General features: G+C 38.2%; 1 protein-coding gene and 1 long non-coding RNA gene across 5 annotated transcripts in view; one reads left to right on the top strand and one right to left on the bottom strand.

The window, feature by feature from the left end:
* The window catches only part of TRIM13 (tripartite motif containing 13), a 19,404-nt gene extending 5,348 nt beyond the window's left edge, over window positions 1–14,056 (top strand). For 2 of the 3 annotated variants that reach the window (XM_040622591.1, XM_040622578.1), the window contains exons 2-3: window positions 2,366–2,454; window positions 12,460–14,056. In XM_040622591.1, coding sequence (XP_040478525.1) covers window positions 12,466–13,689 — 1,224 coding nt within the window. In that variant the 5' untranslated portion in view covers window positions 2,366–2,454; window positions 12,460–12,465 and the 3' untranslated portion in view covers window positions 13,690–14,056. The remainder of the gene's footprint in view (window positions 1–2,365; window positions 2,455–12,459) is intronic. The other variant, XM_040622583.1, reaches the window with a different exon arrangement.
* LOC103677621 overlaps window positions 1,873–14,970 on the bottom strand; it is a 115,046-nt gene continuing 101,948 nt past the window's right edge. For both annotated transcript variants that reach the window (XR_005832580.1, XR_005832587.1), the window contains one exon: window positions 1,873–2,093. This is a non-coding gene — a long non-coding RNA (uncharacterized LOC103677621). The remainder of the gene's footprint in view (window positions 2,094–14,970) is intronic.

Raw genomic sequence — 14,970 nt, 5'->3', positions numbered from 1 at the left:
TATAATGTTCTTTTAGTAATTTGAGTCTAAAGATTTCTATGTCGAGTTAACCAATGTTTTACTTTTAGTTGGGCAGAAGTTTATTAGTATTTGCCACCAAACAGATCTAACTATATAAATATGTATTATATAATTACATTAAGGCTAATTTGTGTTTATGAGTCAACAACCTTTCACTCTTGGATCATTTTAATATTAGGCATTTAAAATGCTTTTATAAATCAGATTTTTTTGGTGTGTTTAAAAAAATAACACTAATTTAGTAGAAGACTAGGGTGCAGTTTCATGGCATTGACAGTTATGGTGCTGTAGAAAGAAGCTATACCTCGTATCCAACTTTAGAGTCTTGGCTCTACCTCTTGATTTTTCTCTTGGAGAAATCACTTCATCCATTTACTCCTCTACAGGATGAGAATCATAATTTTCATCCCACGGTGTTTTTTATGAAGACTATATGGCATATAGGAGCTGTTCTACAGAGGCAAAACTGGGTTTAAGGGATAGGGGCATGGCAAGGAACTAGACATCCCAGAAGGAAGTGGGGAGGGGCTTTTATGGAGTTGGAGCTAAAGACTGGTCACAGAGCCCAAGGACTATGTATGGCAGGCCTAGAATACCTCTCCTTGAAATTCTACTCCCAAAGACCAGACTTCCCTACAGGGGGTGAACTCAACCCCAGGGCATATTCTGTGATTTTGTCCTTGTTGCCCTTCCCCCAAGATTGTAAATTTTGGAGAAGCCATTCGTTCACCTTTGTATCCTTCTTGGAACCAAACAGATCATTAGTATAAGTGCTTAATGTGTTTGATATTAGACAAAGTCCCTATACAGAATAGTGACTCAGGTTAGCAACTGAATAACCATTAGCAGCATTTAAGTTAAAGCCAATTTTAAGTTCTTCCTTCTCTCCAAAGGAAAGAAGAGTGGTTTTTCCTAAAAGAAAATCTTAAATTGAATTGGGTCGCTAGTATTCAGCCTAAAGCCCGCAAAGAAGTAGGTGCAAGGTTGGGGTGGACGATAATTAACCTTATTTTGGTTGTGCTCTGGCCGGGGCCTATAACTAGAACCCTGGGGTTGGTCCCAACAGGACCAACAGGAATGCCCGTCCCACCCAAACCGAGTTGTAGGGTGAAAGGCAGACAGTTGTCTCCGTCCTTCCAAGCCACTGTGGCTGTATTTCTGGTCTTGAGAGATGCAGATGAAGTGGTGTGAAGGGTTGGGCTTTTTTTTTTGTTCCTAAAAATGCAACGAACAAAAAAAAAAGTACAACAATCCAAACCCAACCATCTTGTTGCGCGCCAGCTTTCTTCCCGGGTGGCTCCACCGGGGACGGCACCGCCTCCGGACGCCCGCAGTCCGTCAGGCCCAGCCCACGCGTCTTAGCGAACGCCGTCAGCTTCTCAGCGCCCAGGCTCGGCCGGCTCTGGACACGGCGCTTCTCGGCGCGCCTTCCTCTGGAAGGGAGGGAAACGGCCGGAACCTCCCCCTCTTCCAGGCGCACCGCGGGCGAGGTGGCAGTTATTGTTGGCGGTTGTTTGGCACCGGAAGGACTCCCCTCACCTCACCCGCTGCCCCCCACCCCACCCGGGGAAGGCGAGACCCGGGAGACGGAACAAAGGCGAAGCCCGGCCGAGAGGCGGACCGGGTGCCGGGAGAGGAGGGCGGTGGGGCGGGGGCACGCCTGGCGCCGCGAGTCCATTTGCGGCGGTGCTCAGCCGGTAACGCCGCGGTCCCCCGCAGCCGGAGGACAGGCGGCCGCACGGCTCAGGCAGGGGCCCTCCCGCGCCCCCGAGGTCGGAGATAAGTACCCACCGGGTCCCTCTCAGGGAAGGGGGTGTGATCCTCGGACCTGCCGCGAGGCTGGGGACTTGCCCTGGCAGGACAGCGACCTGCGTGGGGGGTGGTTTCCCGGAGAGCTCAATTTGAGCTCCATTCCGAGCTGCTCAGCGGAAACCAGCTGGGCACTGGAACAAGGCGTGAGATGGAGCGGCGTGCAGGGGGCGTCCGCTGGGCCCGTGCAGCGTGTCTGTGCCCCAGAAAACCTGCTCCGCTACGGATTATGCCTGGCTTCACTGCCAGCGCCTCGGTATCGCCTAGGAAAGAAAAGGCGACCATGAATCATAAATCGGAGCACTCGGCCACTTTCTGGCACTGAACCTGGGGAAGATGCCTGGCGCCGGGGGAGGGCGCCCTAACCGGGAAGCTCCTTAGTACTGCACAAAGATCTCGTCATGCTCCTGGCTTTTTCACCAGGTCCTAGCACGCTGGCTCTATTTGTGCCGGACGACTGAAAAATATTGAGGGTCAAGACTAAGGATCCTGTGCAAATAAATGCATAACTCTCTTCTTTGTTCTTTCTTTGCAGTAGCCCCGTGAGAAAAAAAACACAAACCTGATTGCTTTGTCCTGGGAAATAGTAACCCTGACGAATACACCTGCTGGCAGGGGACAGAGGTAAACTACAATACTTCTCCCTACATTAAGAAACCAAAAAAGCACCCAGTTTTTTTTTAGGTCCAGAACCATGCAAAATTGAACTATGTGTAGAATGTATGTGTTCCCATCCTCATGGGTGGTCTCTGTACTTTTCGTATTTTTTCAAAACTCAGGATAGATTCAGTATTTGGAAAATATTTATGTAGCAATTAGTCGATATGTATTACAGTCCACAGATTTATATTGAAAAGGAAAAGAGAGGCCTTAGCATTTCTTTTTTTTAAGAAGATTTTTTTTCCTTCTCCCATACCATGCTGCTAGGACTTGTACAACAATACTGAGTTTTTTATACAATACGTATTTTAAAAGCAGAATTTCATTTATATAGCCACTCCTTCTGGTAGAACTTGATGGAGCTGTTGATTAACTGGTTATATTTGTCTTACACAATGAGAAGATACATTCCTTCAGGCTCTCCTTTTCTCAAAAATACCATCTTTTTTGCACTAGCTGAGATACTGAAGCCTCCCTAGTAAGTCCTTCCATAACACCATGTTATTCTTTCAGTTCTATACATTTATGACAGGTTGGTTACCTGGTCTTACCTGTACCACAGCTATTGTTCAGATATGCCCATTTCCATGAAATGGCTTTGTACCTGCTATCCTATATAATGCTTTACCTGTTCATGAAATTGAATTTCAAGAGAGTCCGGCTCTCTTTCAGGACCTTTCTTGGTTAATATACTCATGCTCTAAAATAACACTTTAAACGTGAATTTACATTTTTTGTATTTGTACACAACTATAACTAATCCACCTTACATTTATATGGTTTAGCAATTTACAAAACTGGCACACGTTACTTAATCTTCCCAAAAGCATGATGATGTAGATAATGTAAAAATCCTCATTCTATGAAGGCTAAAACTCCTGCTTGAAGTTAGGTATTCAGAGACAGGTTCAGTGCTCTGTTTCCTCTACTAGTGAGCCTGTTATAACCTAATTTGTAAAAATCATAAAATTTTAGAGGGGTATTTAGAGAGCCATGATTAAACTTCTCCATTTTATGAATGAGAACACTGAATTCTTGACCCACTTTCTGGATAGTGCTAAAAGTCTAAGAATTGGGAAACTCAGGTCCTGTGCCTAGCTTGCTGTATATAATTGGGAAAGCTCCACTTATGCGGGGGGGGGGGGGGGCTCAGTTTTTTTCATTTATAAAGTTAGGTGTTTTCTAGATGGTCTCTAAAATACTTTTAGACCCAGTACATTTTATTCCTACCCCATAACTTTTATTACCATATATTCCCTATACATATTGGTAATCCTAAACACATACTAATATTAACTGCCTTAAACTGTTTTATATTTTAAATTTGGGTAGGTATGGTAAAAATGTATGCCTTATTCTTGGTTTTTTACTAAACTATAAAAGTATGGTTCTGTTGTAAGATCAGGAACTGCATGGAGAAGTGGGGCACTCATACGTTTTTGGTTAGAGTTCATAAATTTGAATACCCCTTATAGAGGGAAACCTGGCAATCTTTTCAAGGTCCTTAAAAGTGTTTTCTACTCTTTGACACACCTAACAGTACACTTACAGGAATCGTCTAAGGAAATAACCAGAGCTGTGGACTAAGACTTTTCTACAAGATGTTCATTTAAATGTTATAATGCAAAAGACATATAGCCAGTAAGAGCATCCATAAGATGAACTATCACAATTTAGAAGAATATATAATAATAGGGGGAAAACATGTGATTAAGTAAGTAAAAAATGGTGGACACAAAATTGTGTGAAGCTACCAGTTTTGTTAAAATATGTATGTACACAAACAGAACACACACAAGATTGGAAGAAATAAAACAAAACAATAATAATGGTTATTCCTTGCTGATGTGATTATGGGTGATTTTTCCCCTGTATTTTCTGTACTCACAAATTACTTTTATAGTTTAAGAAAAACATAAAAGCTGGTTGCTTGGATAACTTCTCTAACTTCAGTATGGAGTCAACTTTCTATGTCCTTTTCATAAGGCATTTATTATACCTTTTAGAGGAACAATATCTTTGTAAATGTGCTGTATTTCTGAATTTAGGGCAGGAATTTACTTTTAGCTTATATTTCATCTTTTTAAATATCATTAGGTCATTGGATTATTCATTCTTGTTATTCATTGAAGACACTGCCATCTTCATTACCTTGGCCTTGAACTCTGGATACCAGAATGGTAGTGGATGAATAGAGTGCTATGCCCACTCCTCATAACCAAATACAGGCATCCTCTGACATATAGAATAGTTTAATTCCCGTTAAGCCTTCTATAAAGCAAATTCCTATAAGCTTTAAAAAAAAATCATTTCCATTATAGCTGGAGACATATTACTAAGGAAAAGTTGACTGAAAATTTTTGTTGATAGTTTATTGTCTTTCTTGTGGCATTAGTGCCACAAGTATATTCTACTGCAATAGCCTGGTTCCCCATTATAACTCCATGGGGAGCTTTTTTATTCCCCCTGCATATTTGTGGTATTGAATATGAGCATGGAGTGCCAACATAGTATATATAATATAGCCAACCAAAAAATTGCTTAAAGTTTAGCATGATTGGCTTTCTACTTGATATATTCTGTAGCTCACATTTACTTTAGAATAAGATGTATACATAATTCTACACTGAGCAAAAGGACCTTTGTTTATACTAGTGACATTTCTAATAGGAATCTCAGAAGTAAGTTCTTAAGTTGATAAGTAGTGCTTATCAGTTTATCTACAAAATGCCTATTTTCCCTTCTATGGTATTATATATAACATAAGTAACCTCACTTATCTAGATAAATCCAGCTGGCTACCTACCAAATGTTAGACTTTGATAGTACTTTCTGAAAGCTGGCATTAACCTGAAATACAGATTTAGATGATGACGGAAACTTTTTAATAGATACCAACCAATAGAGATTGCCAAATTTATGGTTGTAAAAGAAGACAAGTGGTTTTAGGGGTAAAAATTTACATCTTCATTAAACCCACTTACGTTTATTTGAGAGAAAAGAGACCAGACATTTCTGGTTTGACCTTTCCATAAGTCATTAGTTCCAACTTAACTTAGTTGGAACTCTTAACAGATAAAGATAAATATCTGAATCTGGTTGGTACTATAGTAGGAGAATAATTTAGTCTATATGTATGTTTTCCTCAAATTCAGACTCATTCGAATGGATTTCATCTGGGTGGCAGAGAATGGGCTTCAATACTGTTTGGAAATCACACAGACTTCTGTGGGGTTTTTTGTTCCTAAATTTAAAATAATTTTTTTAAGTAATCTCTAGATTGAATTTACGACCCTGAGATCAAGAGTTGCATGCTCTACTGACTGAGCCAGCCAGGCATCCTCCCACAGACTTCTTGATAGTTGTACAGAAGTGGGATAGGGATATCTGATTGAGCTGGTACCTAAAACCCTACTGATATAATGCTGTGGATTACAGAATAATAGCTGGGGTAATTATCAAGAGACACAAGGAAAAGATGAAAGGGAAAGAAAGGTAAGTAAGGTGAAGAGGCAGGTAAGGGATAAAGAAAGAATAGGAGGAAATCAAAAGATTGTACACCTTGACATGGGGAGTATGATGACTTAAGAGAATAAACAAAGGAAAGAGTCAAGGCAAAATAGTGGTTCAGAAAAGAGAACGAAGGAAGGGAAAAACCCATGTTTTTCCTCTGACTGGACTAACTAGTAAGGGTAAAGACCTGGTTTTTATGTTTTTGAGAATGTTACCGTAGTCCAAAACCTCTGTGAAATTGCTGAATAGGTGGGTCTTCCTGGCTGATGGACCTTTTGTTCTAGCTTTATTTTGTCCTACTTATCAGGAATCCTACTAGAAATATGCTGTGGGAAATTTTAACTACTAGTTCTAGGATAATGCCAGAAAATGAAAGTTTCTTATTGTCTTACATTGACACATAAATAACTTTTATATTGTGTTTGTAGAGCCACATAACAATTAGACAAGCTGTTTTAGACACTATATATATCTTCATAGTCCTTTTTTGAGATTCTTAAACTCACTTTATCCTGTTTTGATCATATAAATTATGGAACAGTCTCTAAAAGCGAGAATAAATTATAATTACACATTGATATGGAGCACTTAAAACAAATATTTTATAAATAATTTTCATACATTATGACTTTTAAAACAGGTATATAATGAGGAGAGAAACTGTAATATGTATATGTGGTTTGTCAAAGGCCACTGTCTAAGAACCAGACAAGTATGTCAGCCTCCTTATAGGCTTGGATCCAGAGATTCTCAGTAATACATTTTTTATTTTATAAAAGATAAAACAATACTATAGCAGATCAAACTCTTGTAAAGCTTATCATACTTCGCTAATAATGCTTCTGAAGTTTTGCTTTTTAAGCTCAATATGGTTTTCCTTTTTTTTTTTTTTTTTTTAAGATTTATTTATTTGACAGAGAGAGACAGCCAGAGAGAGAGGGAACACAAGCAGGGGGAGTGGGAGAGGAAGAAGCAGGCTCTCAGTGGAAGAGCCTGATGCGGGGATCGATCCCATAACTCCGGGATCACACCCTGAGCCGAAGGCAGATGCTTAACGACTGAGCCACCCAGGCGCCCCTCAATATGGTTTTCTTATAATTGGTCTCCCTTTTTAGTTTTTTCCTCAATTTTTTTATTGTAAAAATTTTCAAATATACAGAAAATTTGAAAAATACAATAAATATCCTTACATCCTCTACCTAGATTCAGTAACTTGACCCTAAGTTTCAAAAAAGCATTACTAGTGGATCTCCTACTAGCAGAATACAGTATACTACTTGAAAATAAGATTAATATGCTAAGAGAAAGTTCTTAAAAAAAAGAGTGATCCCTTTTATTCCAAGCATTGTTTCAGGAAAGATTGATGGTTCCCAGTTTAGTTGAGGTTTGTGTAATTTAGTTTTGTCTGTGAAGTGTGTTTCAGTATTTGCTATGTAGTTTCATATTAGGTATCTACTTTGGAATTCCTGAATCCAAAGATGCCTCAAAGCAGGATGGAAATTTGATTTAAATCCTTAAGATACAAAGTATTATTAACTTTTCTTTTTGTTCTCTAATGGGATCTGGAAGGAAATCATGGGTAATATCTTGAACAACTTTATATTCCTGCCAATTAAATTCAGAGGCTTAATAGGAAAGTTTCTGTCAGTTTTTTTATTAAAATTAACTTTTGTTTAAGAGTCAATAAATGAGCACCTTTTGCATTATAACATTTTGAGTTGATCATTTAAAAACAAGGGACTTGTAGGAGAGAGAAGTCTAATACACATATATAGGTTTTGCTTCTATTTTAAGTCTACTTTCCTTTATAAGTATTGACTTTTCCATTTTTAATATTCTGGTTATCATGTTTCAGTTTTCATTTGTAGAGACTTGTTGCTATATACCCACTCGAGGTAGGATTGATGAAGCAGTTTTCATAGTCTACCTTGAGTGCAGATGTCATGAATTTTTGCCTAAAAGTAAATCTGTGGTGGTGTTATACAGCTATGCATTTGTCAAAACTCATAGAACTGTATACCAAAAAGAGTGAATTTCATTATATGTAAATTAAAAGTATATTTAAAAATACACATATGGCAGGAAAATGAGGTTGAAAATGAAAGGTGGTAGACAATTAGGTATATATTTACTACTTTGTTGGTATAAAACTTGGGAAAGTTCTGGGGCGCCTGGGTGGCACAGTGGTTAAGCGTCTGCCTTCGGCCCAGGGCGTGATCCTGCCGTTATGGGATCGAGCCCCACATCAGGCTCCTCTGCTATGAGCCTACTTCTTCCTCTCCCACTCCCCCTGCTTGTGTTCCTTCTCTCGCTGGCTGTCTCTGTCAAATAAATAAATAAAATCTTAAAAAAAAAAAAAAAAAAACTTCGGAAAGTTCTAATTGGTGGGTAAAACCGATTTTTGTGCTTCAAAATTTAGATTTTCTTGGTTTTCAGAAACATATTCAAAGGAAAAAAATGAATCTTGGAAATGTGTTTGCTATTGTACACTGAATTTGACAGTGCTTAAGTTGAAATTTTATTACTGGAGAGCAATAATTTTGTTCACATAAAGTTTCTTGACTTCTATATTGGTAAAGAAAATCAGCTGTAGAAAAGAGGGGATATGTTCTTTAGTTCCTACAAAGGAGTTTGTTTTATTGACTTCTCCAGATTTTTATGTGTTAGCCATACTTAAAGAAAAGGATCTACGAGTTCCTTTACTGCAAAATATACTCTTCACTTAGTGAGCCTAAAACCTTATTAATTATGTATTTTCCTTTAAAACTTGAGGCAACAAACTTTCTGTGGTTTTTTGGATTCGGCTGTCTCATTCTCTAAAAGTTGGCTGTGGAAGTGGTCACATTAATTTGGTCATAGAGAAAGTTTTGAGTATAAAGAGAAGAAAAAAATGTTTAGCTTTTAAAGTTAACAGAAATAAGAATCTTTATTTTTTTATTTTTTTAAAGATTTTATTTATTTGACAGAGAGACAGCCAGCGAGAGAGGGAACACCAGCAGGGGGAGTGGGAGAGGAAAAAGCAGGCTCCCAGCAGAGGAGCCTGATGTGGGGCTCAATCCCAGGGTCCTGGGTTCACGCCCTGAGCTGAAGGCAGACGCTTAACGAGCCACCCAGGTGCCCCAGAAATAAGAATCTTTAAATTATAAACCAAAATTTGTAAGCTGCATCACTAAAAATGGAACTGGATCCACCATAATTTTGATGCAAATTTTTATTTTTTGAAAAAAGACTTGAGAGAGAAAGAGAGAGCACTAGGGGAGGAGCAGAGGAGCAGAGGAAGAGGGAAGTAAGCAGAATTCCTACTGAGCAAGCAGCCTCAAGCCTGGCTTGATCCCAGGACCCTGAGATCATGATCTGAGCCGAAATCAAAAGAGTCAGTCACTTAACCAACTGAACCACCCAGGTGCCCCTTGATGCAAATTTTTAAAAAGGGACTTTCTAAATAGTTTTTTCCTCTGGTTCATTTTCAGAGCTATAAGGTGATTATGGCTTTGGGATGACTGTTTACTACTAAATTTTTCTGTGTGTGACATTTTCCTGTTTATTTTTCATACTTGATTGCCTTAAAATTCTTTTTGGCCCCTATTACAGTATGTATTTCAGTTTTCCTCAAAGTTTCCCTTTGCCTAGGGTGCCCATTTTTTCCCTCTGTATCCCAACCACTTGGTATTCTTTGTTTTCCCTCTTACTTATTTAATATGCTTGGATAAGATTCTCTGGAAATATTCCTTGCAAGAATGAGTAAATTAGTTTACTTTATTGAATGCTGCCCCCTCTTACTTTCCTGTTTCTACTACCTTCTCCAAAATCTAGTTTTAGCATAGAATTCTTAGGTGAAAGAGGACAAAGAGGAGTAGAGATGATAAAATATAAAACCAGGACTAAGGTAGGAGGATCATCAAAAGTTTTCCTTCTTTGTTCTAGAGTCAGAATTTTTTAAAAGATTTTATTTATTTATTTGACAGAGAGAAAGAGAGAGAGAGCAAGCACAAGCAGGGGCAGCAGCAGAGGGAGTTGGACAGCAGACTCTCCACCAAGCAGGGAGCCTGATGCGAGGCTCCATCCCAGGTTCCTGGGATCATGACCTGAGCTGAAGGCAGACACTTAACTGACTGAGCTACCTGGCACCCCTAGAGGCAGAATGTTTTACAGCTGCTTCATAACTTCTCTCAGGGAGCACACTAACCCGTCTTTATAGCCATTCTCCTCCCAGTGCTTTTAAAAGGTTTTATGATTTCTTATGTCATGAGAGATTGTTCAGAAAGATCAGCTTATCACGTATTTTTGCCATATGACATTAAATTTGACAGAATAATCTTTGCTTTAATTCTGCATATAATTTTATTATAATTTATTATACATATATCTCTCACTACTTAATGTAAAGCCATAAACGAATTAATTAGCCTTACAAACTCAGCTTATTTTTTAAACACTATTTATCTTCTAGATTCTAGCTCTAATTGTGATTCTTAAAATTACTGCTAAAATTTATTTACTTATTTTTGATTATAAGATGGTCTATAGATTATTAGATCCTATCTTATTTATCCGTTTGGTGGTAACATGACATAATTTGTCCCTCAGTAAGCTGAAGAGGACATAGTTAGCACTATATTTGGTTTTAAAACTTCAGGGATAGAAGTTTTAAAATGTACATTTTAAAATAATAAACTTGAACTGAGAAATGGTATTCTCTAGATCAGGAATCTCAAATTTTTTTTGTCTTAGGACAACTTCACACTCTTAAAAACTGAGGATCCCAAGAGTTTTTGTTTACATATGTACTGTATGTAGATATTTACTATATTGGAAATTAAAACAAAAAATTTAAGATATTCATTTAAAATAAAGATAAACCTATAACAATAAACCTATTACATGTTAACATAAATAATTTGTATGAAAAATAACATTTTCAAAACAGTTGTGAGAAGAGTGGCATTGCTTTACATATTTATAGATCCCTTTAATGAATTGCTATTAATAGATTATAACTGGAGTCTTTTATCTGTCCCTGCATTATACTTTTATCATTGGTAAGAAATACCATTTGATTTCCTTGAAGTGAAGGGATTATTTTGTTCATTTTTGAGACGATGTCTGCTTTACCTAAGTCTGAATAGCCAGTTTTTCATTTATTCTTTAAATAAAAATTGTGTTCGATAAGAAAAAAGCAGCTGGTTCAGATTACAACTCAATCACGTAAGTGCTTTTTCTCCAGACAATATCTGTTGGGTGCCGCAGAAATGCTTTGTTTACTTCCTTTTTTTATCACTCAAAATATTAAAAAGGCATGTACACACTGATCAAGATCTAAAAAAAATGTGGGGCGCCTGGGTGGCACAGCAGTTAAGCGTCTGCCTTCGGCTCAGGGTGTGATCTCGGCATTATGGGATCGAGCCCCACATCAGGCTCCTCCACTGTGAGCCTGCTTCTTCCTCTCCCACTCCCCCTGCTTGTGTTCCCTCTCTCGCTGTCTGTCTCTATCTCTGTCAAATAAATAAATAAAATCTTAAAAAAAAAAAAAAAAACCAGAAAAATGAATAATTTTGGCTGCTTCATAAAGAACATTCTTAAATGAGCCGGCTACCACCACCTGCATCGTGGGTGTGTGGTAATGAAGAATACAGTAACTTGTAGTACAGTTTGGTGCTGCCTTTGCCTTGTTTGATTCCTGCTAAGGCTCCAGCAGTGTCTACTCACCATTGCTTTTACAGTGCAGTTGTCAATATGGTGCCAAAAGCAAATATCTCAGTATTACTGTGAAAAAAGTATTGAGCTTCACAAATGACTTGAAGAGTCTTAGGAACAGCAGATTTCTGCCCACATTTTGAGAATTGATGCACACTAGACAGTTTTGGTGGTTTAAAAGAAAACTTCATTTAATTCTCTGAAGAATGAATTGCAACTCTCAGGTTTTTACTATTTTAATAATTGTAATCTTGCTTTTGAAATAGAAAAATTTGCTAGTTTTTAATAAAAGCCTGCACAAGATGCATGCTTGAATTTATATTTCTATGCTTCTTTCTTTTAAATAGCATACCATTTTATAATTGTGGGCCCAGACTAAAGAGCTCATTCTATTCAGACACTGAGTAGCTTTGTTTCTGACAGCTAGTAGTCAGCTTTCTGTTTTAAAACAATCAGTTGGGTCCTGCTGGCTCAACTTGCAGTTGTCCTAGACCTAACCCTATCTCAGCCAAAGACTGTTGTTGGAAAGCCCACACAAAGGCCTTGTGTACAGGGAGTCCTGCTAATAAGGAGTGTGTTCCAGTCCCAGCAGATTAAATCTGCTTTGGTGTGCATTCCCTTCCTAAATTTCTCACTCATTTCCTTTGTTTGCCTGGTTATTTCAGCGAGAGATCATTTTTAATGCCTCTGAAGATAGTTTCTTCTGATTATTACATAGTGGAGGAGATGACTGGAGTTAAATTTTTTCTTTCTCTATGGTAGGATGTGATGGAGCTGCTTGAAGAAGATCTCACGTGCCCAATTTGTTGCAGTCTGTTTGATGATCCTCGAGTTTTGCCTTGCTCACACAACTTTTGCAAAAAATGCTTAGAAGGGATCTTAGAGGGGACTGTGCGGAATTCCTTGTGGAGATCCTCTCCATTCAAGTGCCCTACATGCCGTAAAGAAACTTCAGCTACCGGAGTCAATAGCCTGCAGGTTAATTACTCCCTGAAGGGTATTGTGGAAAAGTATAACAAGATCAAGATCTCTCCCAAAATGCCAGTGTGCAAAGGACACTTGGGGCAGCCTCTCAACATTTTCTGCCTGACTGATATGCAGCTGATTTGTGGGATCTGTGCTACTCGTGGTGACCACACCAAGCATGTCTTCTGTTCTATCGAAGATGCCTATGCTCAGGAAAGAGATGCCTTTGAGTCCCTCTTCCAGAGCTTTGAGACCTGGCGTCGGGGAGATGCTCTTTCTCGCTTGGATACCTTGGAAACTAGCAAAAGGAAATCTCTACAGTTACTGACTAAAGATTCAGATAAAGTAAAGGAGTTTTTTGAGAAGTTACAACATACATTAGATCAAAAGAAGAATGAGATCCTGTCTGACTTTGAGACCATGAAACTTGCAGTTATGCAAGCCTATGACCCAGAGATCAACAAACTCAACACCATCTTGCAGGAACAACGAATGGCTTTTAACATTGCTGAGGCTTTCAAAGATGTGTCAGAACCCATCATATTTCTGCAACAGATGCAGGAGTTCAGAGAGAAAATAAAAGTAATCAAGGAAACTCCTTTACCTCCCTCTAATTTGCCCACAAGCCCTTTAATGAAGAACTTTGATACCAGTCAGTGGGAAGACATAAAACTAGTAGATGTGGATAAACTTTCTTTGCCTCAAGACACTGGCACATTCATTAGCAAGATTCCCTGGAGCTTTTATCAGTTATTTGTGGTAGTCATTCTGCTTAGCTTTCTTATTTTCTTTGGTCCCACTATATTCCTAGAAGGGTCTTTATTTGATGAATTCACAAGTTGGAAAGACCATCTCTCAAACTTCAGTTCCTATCTGATTAAATCAGCTGATTTTGTAGAACAATCAATGTTTTACTGGGAACAGGTGATAGATGGGTTTTTCATTTTCAGTGAAAGATTTAAGAATTTTACTTTGGTGGTGCTGAACAATGTGGCAGAATTTGTGTGCAAATACAAACTATTATAAAATCTGTTGCAAGTGTGTAGTTCTCTGTCTTTTGTTAGAAATTTGTTAAAGAGCTGAGTGGTAGTTCAGATTGGGTCAAAATTTCAGATATTTTCCTGCAAAAGTATTCCTTTCAAAAATAATGTCCTATACGTGTTGTTCAAATTAGGTAGCATAAGATAAATGTGGGATTTAATAGTAAGTCCTGAACCCTCCATCCGTTTTAAAGAGTGCTTTTGTAATACGCTTCCTACCCCCACCCAGTACTGGTTGTGTTTATGCTATGGAAAAGAGGTGAGAGAGCACAGGATCTAATATTGTGTAAATGAGGTAGTGTTACAGTGATTGTTCATTTAAGCATGTAATAAAGACTACTCTTGTAAAGCAACTTTTTTGGAGACTGGACATTCTTTTAAAAAAGGAAAGATATGGGTGGGTTGGACTTCAAATTTCTCTAGATTTGGATTTCTAAATTTTACTTTTTTGCTAAAATGTACATTTCAGGTAAATAAAAAGTGGCATAATAGGTTTACATTTTTAGGAGGGTGGAGATTTCAGCTTGCCTTTTTCTCCTTCGGTTCTATAAATTTATCACCAAAGAATTCAAAGGAAATGTTAGGTGGCTGTGCAAGCAAAGGCATAGGTTAAAAAAAAAAAATTCTAACACATGGCAAGAACAGGAAATGGGAAAGCCTTCTTTTTACTGGCAGCTAAGTGTTGTGTTGTTCCAAAGTATCGTGGCAACTGTGCAACCAAACCAATCTACCTACTTGCTTAACATCTTTTTAAAGAGTAGTAAGGTTAATTTGACACTAGATGGAACAATCTTTCAGCTATTATAAAGTGCAAATTAATCAGCTAAAAACTAATATTTAACTAGAATTTAAATAAAAACTTAAAAAATAGCAATACATACATACATACTACTGGGGGAAAAATAAAACACGAATGCTCACATGAGATAAAGATGTCCTACCTCCCACAGATTTTTTTTTTTTTTAAAAGAGAACTAGGTAGTTTTTTGTTTTTTTTTGTTTTTTTGTTTTTTTTAATTTATTTGAGAGAGAACAAAAGCAAGGAGGAGAGGCAGAGGGAGAAGCAGACTCTCCACGGAACATAGAGCCCGTTGCAGGGCTCAATCCTAGGACCCTGGGATCATGACTTGAGCTGAAGGCTGATGCTTAAAGGACTGAGCTGCCCAGGTGCCCCCCCAACTCCCACTGATTAAAAATACTTCATTTTTTTCATCTTGCTTAGAATCCAGATGAAAAGAAGCATTCTCATCCTAGAACTGCTCTCTAG

The sequence above is a fragment of the Ursus maritimus genome, unplaced genomic scaffold (assembly GCF_017311325.1).
Source record: "Ursus maritimus isolate PB19 unplaced genomic scaffold, ASM1731132v1 scaffold_10, whole genome shotgun sequence".
Classification (NCBI taxonomy): Eukaryota; Metazoa; Chordata; class Mammalia; order Carnivora; family Ursidae; genus Ursus; species Ursus maritimus.
The sequence above is the reverse complement of the archived record's forward strand: the minus strand, read 5'-3'. Positions and strand labels throughout refer to the sequence as shown.